This window comes from Myzus persicae, unplaced genomic scaffold (assembly GCF_001856785.1).
Source record: "Myzus persicae strain clone G006 unplaced genomic scaffold, MPER_G0061.0, whole genome shotgun sequence".
Taxonomy (NCBI): domain Eukaryota; kingdom Metazoa; phylum Arthropoda; class Insecta; order Hemiptera; family Aphididae; genus Myzus; species Myzus persicae.
In genome coordinates this window covers 308,935-319,638 of record NW_019101449.1, presented here as the reverse complement: position 1 = coordinate 319,638, position 10,704 = coordinate 308,935, and the positions used below count along the sequence as shown (strand labels likewise).

Here is a 10,704-nt window from a genome sequence, read left to right as displayed (position 1 = left end):
GGGGGGGGGGGGGGGATATGACACCCAAATCCCCCCCCCCGTAATTACGTCACTGAGTTGAAGAATATACCAAACCATGACTATCATTAGACCAAATGATATCAGGTAATTTAAAGTCGCCACAAAGAATAAAGTTATGATTAATGTATGAATTGACTAAATCGTCAACTGTGATAGTGTAGGCTTCATAGGATACAGCAGGAGAACAAGGAGGAAAATAAACACCACCAATTATAAAATTAACATGGTTGATACTAATACTAACAAATAATTGTTCAATACTTTGAACATTAATGGAAATAATTTTACAAAATAGACTTTTATGTATGGCAATAAGGACTCCACCACCTCTAGAACATTTACTTGTTAAGATTATTTCTGTCACATCTATAAACATTGTAATTATAAAATCCTAACTCAGAATCAAAAATATCAGTATTTAGCCAAGTTACAGTTAAAACAATAAATAAAACATTTGCACCGGCAACATTACATTTAAGATTTGATAATTTAGTCCTAAGACCACAACAATTTTGGTATAATCCATTTAAACTTAAAAGAGAATTAACTTGAGAAGTAAGATTAAGAGTATTTACAGAGGTATTTTTATGCTTATTGATAAATTCATAGTAATAATTAATAGTGGAAGCTGCCTTGATACACAGATAACAAGTAGAATCAATGCTTATAGACGTATGAAGGCAGTTAGTTGAGACGAATGGAGGTTCAGACGAATTTGAAGAAGTTAACTTGGATTGGGTTGCTGACAATGATGACCTCCACCGATTTTTAAAAAAGTTGAACCAACCGCAGGTAATCCGTTAACAAAAACTATATGTAGGTTAGTTTCGCCACTTCTGACTCTTCTGTCAAGTTGATCATAACATTAACGCAAAAGTTTTCGTTGTAGGGCAGTTCTATCTCTAGAAATCTGAAAGCCTTCAGGAAAAGATTTCCCAGAATGTGTAGCTGTATTGTAGGTAGCAAAAAGATTTATTGGAATATCTTTAGATTCAAAAATAACTTTGACAGGGCGCAAAAATTCGGAACGAGACTTCCCAAGATGAATTAACTTAAGGTTAACAGGAACAACATTACCGAGTGGTTCAAGAGTTTTAACAATAGCGAGCTTGTCATGTTTGATCCAATGAGTGGCCTCAGGTATCCTAAACATTATATGGAATTGAAGCATTAAATGGATTTATATGAATCTAGGTTCATTTATGAATGTATTCAAAGTTACTTTTTCAATAACGCAGTGGTAATTTTATTACATTTTATTAAGATTAACATGATTGTAATGCCATTCTTTTAAAATGAAAAAGTAACATACCATGATAAAAATAATGTTGCATGTCAATAATATAATCTAAATAAAAATATTTAATGTAAAGAGTAACGTAATTTAAATACTTTTCAAAAGTAGTTAACCCAACATTGAAAATATGTCACATTTTACATATTATAATGGTTTATACATACCTAGTGGAAGTATACAAATTTAACATTTGGTAAGGTTTTTTCAGATTAAGTCCTGCAAAACCTTATGTTAAAATTAATAAAATAAAGTTTAGTGTAAAAATTTAGTTCTTCCTAATTTTTTTTTTTTTTTTTGAAAAGTACAAGGAATTTTTTACTTTTATCTTTGGTAAAAGTGCCAAATAGATCCATTTTACTTCCAGAAATCACACTCAAAGTTGCAGATTGAAATTCTTAAGTGTGAAACAAAAAACATAAACATCAAATATATTAGAAAACCAATACGTCATCACTCAGCACAGAATTTAACAGAAATAGTGGAAAATCCATCCTAGACAAATATAAAAGTACCCATCACTAAAAAATAATTTCAGCTAATATTATAGTAATAAATGTAACTAATATTATTTATTAACAAATATAAATTAAAACAATATATTACATGAAAATATTAAAAATGTTAGTTCCATAAGAAAATCTACCAACCCAAGAAATTTTAAAATAATTAAAATGAAAAAAACATGAATTATCTTTTAAATATAATAAAAAACTTAATTGAAAAAGTTAAAATAAAATATATTTTTTAAATATTATGGTTAAGACATTTATTGAAAATCAATAACATAATAATAACAAGATAGGGTGAGTTTCTCTCTGTTAAAATAAAGTTTTGATTTAGTTCTAAAATAAAATACATTGATATTAAGGAAATAAATTATACAATTTTTGTGTTGGAATAAGATTTTAAAGAAATTTGAATAAAGTTTTTATAATTAAATATTTTTTAATATCAATAGTTTTGCACAAAAATTATATCTTTGATATGCTTAAAAATACTCTTATAGATAACATATTATAAACACTTGGAAAGCTCATTTGTACACTTGTAAAATATAAAACAAAAATAATAATTATAAGAAGGGTACTAAAATTATATTTGGATCATACAATATAAAAGTTAGTAAATACCCATAAACTGCAATATCTGTTTTGCTGAAGGTCGCTTTTTATAATCTTGCATTGTACACATATTAAACAGCTCAATAATTTGTTTGTATCTTGGATCACTTGCCAAACTGTCAGGTATTGGCGGTGTCTCGCCTGAATAAAAATAACGATTAATTATAGTCAGTAATATACCAAACAATATATTCAAAATTATTTAACGAAAAAAATTACCTAAATGGGCATCCAAATCATCACTGATTCCAGTATAATATGATTCATTAATTGCTGTACTTGAGTTTGGGAACGATAAAGTCATCATCTCCCAAAGTACCAAACCATAGCTGAAAATATCTGCTTTACTTGTGATAATGGCCCCTAAACATTCTTCGCCTTTTAATACTTCTGGAGCAGACCAACAAGGAGTCCCAATGTATAAGGCTCTACAGCCTTTGATTTTATGCAGTGTTCCATCACATTTTAAAGGTAAACTGACACCAAAATCACACAGCTTTACAATCTCAAAATTATCTGAGAAAATTATAACATTCTAATTAATCTTAAAAATAAAAAGTTTATTAACTAAATACATTGTTTAAAGTAAACCTAATCACAATGCAAAGACTAACAATTTTTCAGTTAAAATGAATTTTGTAAATTAATGATAGTTTCATAATTATATAGACTTATATAATAATTATATCTTTGGATAAGTTTACTAATATTGTTTAGGGTTATAGTAATCACCTAATTAAACTTAAATAGTAAATGATTATACATTTTATTTTCAACAACTACTTTAAGACAAGTAGTTTTTTTAGTTATTTAAACTATTGTGGTAAATTAACACATACAAAAAATAGAACCTTCAGTCAGGGCCAGAAGCCACTTTAAAAAATAATCAAAGATTTTTATTTACTCCCTTAATATTATATGTAATTATGATTCTTAGAATAATGATACAAAAAATCTGTAGAAATGATTATGGATTACAATTTAAGTTGAACATATTATTATTTGCCCAGTAAAATATTGAAATTTTAATCAGTCTGTCTGTCTCTTTCTGTGTCACTGTTATTGCAGTACACACCAATATTGTGTCTGCAGCCAATCTTCTGTTATTGTTACATTTTAAGAACTACATAAAACTATTTTGTTTAAAATAAAAGTACCTACTGACCTATGAAAGGTATATATGTACATCAAATTATACCAGTAGTGTAAATTTTTGATATGTATCCCATAATGGTACATATATAAATAGTTAATACTTAATAGTAGTTACAACACATAAACAAACTTACTTTTCACTAAAACATTTCCAGATTTTATGTCTCCGTGCAATACTAAGGATGAATGTAAATATTCTAATGCTTTAGCAATGTCCACAGCAACTTTTGTAATATATTCTACAGGGTATGGTCCAAGATTTTCTTCCTTGCGCGTTTCAATCAAATCAATTAAGCTTTGTTCACATTGTTCCATTAATAGAACCTAAAATTAAAACAACTAATAAAAAACATTTAAAGGATAGAAGTTGCTATAACTTGTTGGATCATACTTCACGGCCATCAGGTCTTTTGACAAATGCTCTGTAGCCAATTATATTAGGATGGTTGAGTGATGATAATACTTTGGCTTCCAGCTGCAAACGGTTGCTAAACTGTTTGCGATCTCTACCAGTATTACGACTGATAATTTTTGCTGCCCACGGCGACTGATCTTTTCTTTGCAAATTGAACACACCGACACCTAAGTTATTATAAGAGTTAAAATTAATGCACATTAACATTGCTTGAAGAACAACACACCTGTTCCATATCCAATGCGTTCTAAGGCAGGTGTTTCTGGTAATTTTGCTGTGGAGCGTAGTATTTTTGGAGTAGAATAACTGCTCATCTTGTTTTTATCCTATGTAAACAGTTGATTAGTGAAATATAAAAAAGAAATAATATTGTATTATTACCTACCTATGTACTAATTGTTCAAAAGTATACACTACGCAATGATGAATGTTGAGTACGGAAGTGAGGTTTTTTTTTATTAGTGATGTTAAGCAATAAATTACAATGATTAATGAAGTTGGTATATTAAGAAAATATGACTTGTCAAAACACAAACTGCGAAAAGCGTTGTGGTAGAAGTTTTCACCTTGTCAGTTATTAAATGTTTTTAAATTATTCATTAGTTCATTACTTTTCACGTATGAGTCCTCTGGGTCCTTCACGATGAGTAACTGATTACATAGATGAATGTTGAATATAAGGTTAAAATATTTAAAATATCTTCGATTCTGAATTCGTCGGTTGACTAAATGAAAAATTTAAATAACCGAATTTCTGAATAATATATAGGTACCTACCTACCTATATAGTACCTACCTATTGAATATTATGAAAAAATCCGTTATACACACTACACATGGAGGAAACGACGAGCCGTTGTCGGGTTGCCCGTGTCCGTGTGTTCTGTGCACAATGTAGATAATAATAATAACAATAATATTATCATTTATCTTCATTGTGGTTCTATGATAAGTACTATCAGAAGACAGAAATTCGGAATTCTCTATCCCTTTCTCAAATTAACAGCCAAATCGGTGAGAAAAAGATCGTCGGGGTCCGGGATTGTCGACTGAAATACTGAATGTCTGAATACACTGATGTACCTATGCGCCACAGACTAATCAAGCTAAATGACGTATTGAACTATTGAATAATATTTGATACGAAAATATTTCACCTCGGCCTGTGAGACTTTAAACTGTCCACTGTTAATATTGAAGAGTGAAGATAAAATAACTTAGTAAGTTGTAATAAGTAATAAACTAAAAAAGTCAGTTGTCAGTACTGTGGTATTTTACTTTTGAGTTGACACTTTTTGATTTTTGCACGGACTAGATATTATACTGATAAGTAAATATTACTATATTAGACACAAAAAATCTATATTGAATTCAATAATATTGAAAATGTACTAAATATTTAACCTACCTACAAGGCTACAATATATGGTACTATCCCTATAAGAAATTGCGGTTGTACTGTCTTTATAAAAAACATCCAGTTTTTTTTTGTGTCTGCTCCACCGAAAATGGTTCAACCTACAACTGATTAAAGTATTACTAATCAAAAAATAAATTGCCATACAGGTAAACATCCTTAGAATTAAAATGGTGTCTATATTCTTTACCATATACTTACAAATTACTATGATTTTTATTTCAGATTTTGTTTTACAATATAGCTGTGCAAAAGCGAAATATTTTTAATGTAATATTTAATATTTTTTTATGATTTCAATAGATGTGTGGTCTGTAAAAGAAATGAATAAAACTACTTAGAATTCATCATGTAAAAGTGTTCAAATTAAAGCTTTAAAATCCAATGAAAGTAAACCGAGAAATTTTAGAAATAACTCTCACCCTGTTAGTTTACTTGAAGTTTTACAATCTTTACGCAAGTATGTTTTTATTATTTTTAGCTGCTTGAAAATAAATATTTTTTTTAGAGATGAAGTTCTTTGTGATATTAGCTTGAAAACTGATGATGGAACACTAATGTTGGGACATAAAAAATGTTTTAATGGCAGCTAGCCCATATTTCCTTGCAATTTTAGGTAATTTTAATGAGAGGAAAAAAGATATAGTTGATATCAAATAATTAGATTTCACCGTTTTACAACTATTCATGGATTATATTTATACTGGAGAGATCATGGTAACTGAAGAAAATGTACAGACATAAATAAATATTTAATTTCTTATAAGCTAATATATATATATATAAACTGTCTTTTAAATTATTTGAATGCATTATTGTCAATTTCTCTGTGTTTTGTTACCAGCTGCATATGTCTTATAGCTTGACTATGTAAAAGAGGCTTATATGGAGTTTTTACTAATGCAACACAATCCTTCAAATTGCCTTGGAATTGGCTGATTTGGGAAATTGTTGTATAATTCTGAAGATGTACTAAAAAACATTTTATGTACGACCTACAATATAATCTAATTATTTGTTTCAGTTAGAAAATTGTGAAAATGATGATTTATATTCTTAGTAAAATAGTTAAATATGATGAGTTCCTATCTTTATCTTTTGAAGAACTAGTTAAGCTAATCTCCTATGATGACCTCGTCATTCCACATGAAGAAAAAGTAAACAGACTAAAATTAATAAAACTCTTGTATTTTAGTATTGTTAATGGATTAACTTTCTTAACATATAAATGTAATAAATATAATCTTGTATATACAGAGGCGAGGTTTGGGGAAATATAATAATATGATAGTAATATTTTTTATGCAAAGATTATATGTGATGCTTTACATTTCCATTTACATAAATCAAACCCACATGCCACAAACAATTCATTGTACTTCAGAGCAGCTTAATGGTTTACAAAAAGTATAATTCCTTTATGAACTATGATTGATCCATATTATTAATTATTTTATCCATTAAAGTATTTCAGATTTTTCTGGCTTTAAGTTGGATTAAAACAATAAAAAAGTTGTACAAACTGGTATGACCCAAAAACTGATCTATGGGAGATCGCACCAGAAATGAGTGAAAACCGTGACACAGCTGGTCTATCTCTAATAAAAGATCACTTAGTGTATGATGTGGGTGGTGTTAAAAAATTAAGTTCTCAACATGTTGAAATGCTTGATTTATCTTTGCAATCATCCATTTGGGTACCGGTAGTCCACATGTTTGTTAGTCAAACTTTTTTAGGATTTGCTGTATTGGATGATTATGATATATATCGTATATGCTTTAAGTTATTGATTACATTTTTTATGGTTTAAATAACATATATTATATTGAATGCTAGGCTGGCAATTTTAGTGATGGCGATGCATTTTTAAGTGCAGAGGTTTTTGATTTTAGTATTCAAAAAATGGTGAATGGTTTGTAGTATGGTAGTTGAGAGAAGTAGCTTGGGTGTCAGAATACTGAATAATCGTTTATATGCAGTAAATACATTTTTTTTCTATTTTAAATTTATAATTAATTTAATTTAATTCTATTGTGTTGGTAGGAAGTACTGATATTCACTCTATATTGAAATCTGAGAATGTTATGATCCCACCATTGACTCGTGGGCAAAAGTTGCAGAAATGTCTGTTAATTGTTCTTGTGTTAGTATATGAGTCTTGTACAGTGCAATCTATGTTATTGGTGGTACAAATAAAGAAGGATTAAGCTCTAAAGCGAGGCTTATAAACCAAGTGATGATATATGGACTTCTGTTGCTGATATGCATGTATGTCGATTGTTTGCTAGTAACTAATAATAATTATTATTAATATTGCTGTATTTAATTTTTATAATATGGGTGTATTTGTATTAAATGGTTTATTATATGTTATTAACGTGGTAAATGAAGAATCTGTAAGTATACAATCCAAACACCAATACCTGGTTAATGAAAACATTGTCATCAAATGCCAACACAATATGTGTCACAATAGTTATTAATAGGCCTAAACCAAATGTTAAACTATATTTAAATCATTATAAAAACAATAACTTATGATTAGGTAAAAGTGTGTTCAATTAAAATGTCAAGTTCTGTTCGAAAATGCTATTGAAAGTAGTATGATTTTTATTTATCGTAAAATAGCTTATTACCTATTGAATGAACATTTAAACGATTGCTCAAAAGTTTAATTTATACTTACTATAATAATTGTATATATTTTTTTTAAATCAGTAAAGTATAAACAAATATTATGCTTTTGAAATATAGCCTGCGACTGTGTTTTTGTTAAATTCAAATTTACAACAAAAACAAAAGGTCTATTCTAACCAAAAGTTTATGATTAAATTAAAAATAAAAAAGCAAATAGATTTGCTAAATACGTCACTGCATTGAAATCATCATTTCTAAAACTTGTTTTATGAAATTAAATATTTTAAAAGAAGAAAAATATTTCCTACTAGAGACTGATCAGTTTTCTCGTGGGTTGTAGTATATTTATTATTTTAAGACAATTTTATAATTTATAATCCAAAGTAATATAAAACCAATTGGACCAATCAATCCAACCTTTGCGTAGGCATCTAGTTTATTTAGTAAATACGAAATGGGTACTTGGTGTTGGGCTGTAATAGGTAGTTTAAATAATGAGAAAATTGAATTTAGATTATGGATGAAATAAAATATTATTATATTTCCATTTATTATTATTACCAGGGCTCGTAAGTTCATGCACTAAAAGTCTAAAAGAGCACAAATAAGCATGCATTCATGCATTAAAATATGCAATTAAAATTTCAAAAATATACATTATGTAAAAAATGTATGCGCAAATTTTAAAATAATAAGAATATATCCATTAATTTAAAAAGTATTTTATTCCTTTTAATTTTTATACATTTAACAATCAAAATTAATAAAATGAATGCTTGTGAAGGTGAAGTTCATATAATCATATGGATTTGTCATCTTTATCAATTTTAATTAGGTAGTCATTGTCTGTCTAATTTTTGTACACCATTATCCTACATCTACAATGAAAACATTTGGAATGAAATATTAGGTAGGTATTTGACATTTTCACGACTCGTACAATTAAACAGCTCATCGGCGTCTGGCGTGTGCAAGAAAACTATGCTGTACCAGTGTACAAAATTATAGATGCGAGTTGGTAAGAAACATTCAAGATTTTCAAGAAAGAATTTGGAGTGTATCGGTACGTATCGGGTCAATTTTGAGCGTTCAAGATGTTACACGTGCAATATACAAGCGATACGTACCGTCCCGTATCGGACTCGTACTCCGATACTAGGTGGTACGTAACTATTTCGTTTCGATACGTATCGAATTTTTCTTCTTGAAAATCTTGATTGTACACATGCCTGTACAGGTATCGTTTTGACGACGGACTTTACACGGCGAAAGATGGCAGTGGTAGCGATAAAAATATAAAATTGTTTCCGCGGTACTAGCCTCTAAGTAATAAGTAAAACGCATAAAATCTAAATAGGGAAATACTAGAATACTAAGTAGTCACACGAAAATAAAAATAAATCAAAACACTATCATTCAGTTAACGGGAAAGTAAATGAGTAACAAGAAACATTTCAAATATTTTTTTATGAAATAATAGGTATGCGCTGTAAACTCTAAAAAAACGATTATATGCCAAATATGCCTTTACACCCAAAACATGCACTATTAGACTTCATACTATTATTACTATTGTTATGAAACGGATTTGTATCTCAGTTAGCATGTTTTTCTGTGTAGCAAAAAAAACATGCATATGCATGAACTTACGAGTCCTGCTTTTTATCTACCTAATAGAAAATAAAGTTAACTGGTACTACACCTTTTACTTGAAATCTATTTTCGTACTGCATACATTTTGTCGTAATTAATATTAAAAGAATATAATTCTTAGTAGTAGCTGACTTTATTTTAGTCCCAGATTGGTTAGGTTAGGTTAACATGGACAAATCACAAACATTTATATCAAAGAAAAATTAAAAAAACCATGAATTTCTATTTTCTTAACATTTAATAAAGGTACTGCATGACAAATTTATTTTAAGATACATGATTGTTGATATACTGTATATTAACTTACATGTTACATGTTAAACAATAGGTATAAGAAATATTAAACTATGTAAGTATAGGTAGGTAGGTAGGTAGGTAGGTATATCAAAACATAAATAAAATTTTTTTTTTCGAAATACCTTTTCATAAAACCGTAAGTAGGTATAAGATACTTATATCTAAAGACCGGATTTATATGCATTTAAGATTTTAAAATATGCATGCAAACATGCACTAAAAAAGGCAAAATATGCAAGAAAAAGATGCAAAATTAAATTTCAGTTTTTATTACATGTTATTGTTATATTTGATTTTAATTTTGCAGTAATAATTATTTATTAGTTTTATTTACATTTTCATAAACAAAAAGTAAGATGTATAATATAACAAATATGTAATACAACAATATAATTTGTTAAATTGTAATTTAATTTGTAATCATTGATACATTGTAAAAAAATTAAATAATAGATACATTGGTGATATAGGTAGTTATATAATTGGAAAAAAGTACGAACAATTTAATGTAGTATGTTAATTGGAAAAACAATAACCTAACCTATTTTTAGCGCCTGACTATTCTTTGAGATGTAAAATATTTCATATTAATATTATATAAACGTAGTACGTACCTATAATCTCTTTTTTATGTTTGCTCAACACATTTTTTTATCGTTAGGTGTATATTTGTACGGTTTTTTGATAAAA

At 28.1% G+C, this 10,704-nt stretch overlaps 3 protein-coding genes across 6 annotated transcripts; 2 read left to right on the top strand and 1 right to left on the bottom strand.

The window, feature by feature from the left end:
• Positions 1–2,193: 2,193 nt before the first annotated feature.
• LOC111029099 (lymphokine-activated killer T-cell-originated protein kinase) lies at positions 2,194–4,781 on the bottom strand. Of its 2 annotated transcripts, none has more exons than XM_022307954.1 (6): positions 4,395–4,780; positions 4,236–4,335; positions 3,986–4,176; positions 3,729–3,918; positions 2,659–2,955; positions 2,194–2,580 (listed from the first exon to the last, which is right to left on the bottom strand). In XM_022307954.1, the coding sequence occupies exons 2-6, from the start codon at positions 4,321–4,323 to the stop codon at positions 2,438–2,440; spliced, it is 909 nt and encodes a 302-aa protein (XP_022163646.1). In that variant the 5' UTR covers positions 4,324–4,335; positions 4,395–4,780; the 3' UTR covers positions 2,194–2,437. The 2 variants fall into 2 exon arrangements, with proteins under 2 accessions (XP_022163646.1, XP_022163645.1); XM_022307953.1 differs by having other exon boundaries at positions 2,438–2,580; positions 4,621–4,781.
• A 173-nt stretch (positions 4,782–4,954) lies between these two features.
• Positions 4,955–7,002, top strand: LOC111029101. 3 transcript variants are annotated; one of them, XM_022307959.1, is made up of 4 exons: positions 4,955–5,229; positions 5,730–6,583; positions 6,684–6,833; positions 6,893–7,002. In XM_022307959.1, the coding sequence occupies exons 2-4, from the start codon at positions 6,467–6,469 to the stop codon at positions 6,914–6,916; spliced, it is 291 nt and encodes a 96-aa protein (XP_022163651.1). In that variant the 5' UTR covers positions 4,955–5,229; positions 5,730–6,466; the 3' UTR covers positions 6,917–7,002. The 3 variants fall into 3 exon arrangements, 1 of the variants encoding a protein (XP_022163651.1); XR_002603972.1 differs by lacking the exons at positions 6,684–6,833; positions 6,893–7,002 and having other exon boundaries at positions 4,955–5,575; positions 5,652–5,851; positions 5,935–6,466; XR_002603971.1 differs by lacking the exons at positions 6,684–6,833; positions 6,893–7,002 and having other exon boundaries at positions 4,955–5,575; positions 5,730–6,466.
• Positions 6,980–7,443, top strand: LOC111029102. Its single transcript, XM_022307960.1, has one exon. It carries the CDS (start codon positions 6,992–6,994, stop codon positions 7,235–7,237), a length of 246 nt encoding a protein of 81 aa, XP_022163652.1. The 5' UTR covers positions 6,980–6,991; the 3' UTR covers positions 7,238–7,443.
• Positions 7,444–10,704: the final 3,261 nt, after the last annotated feature.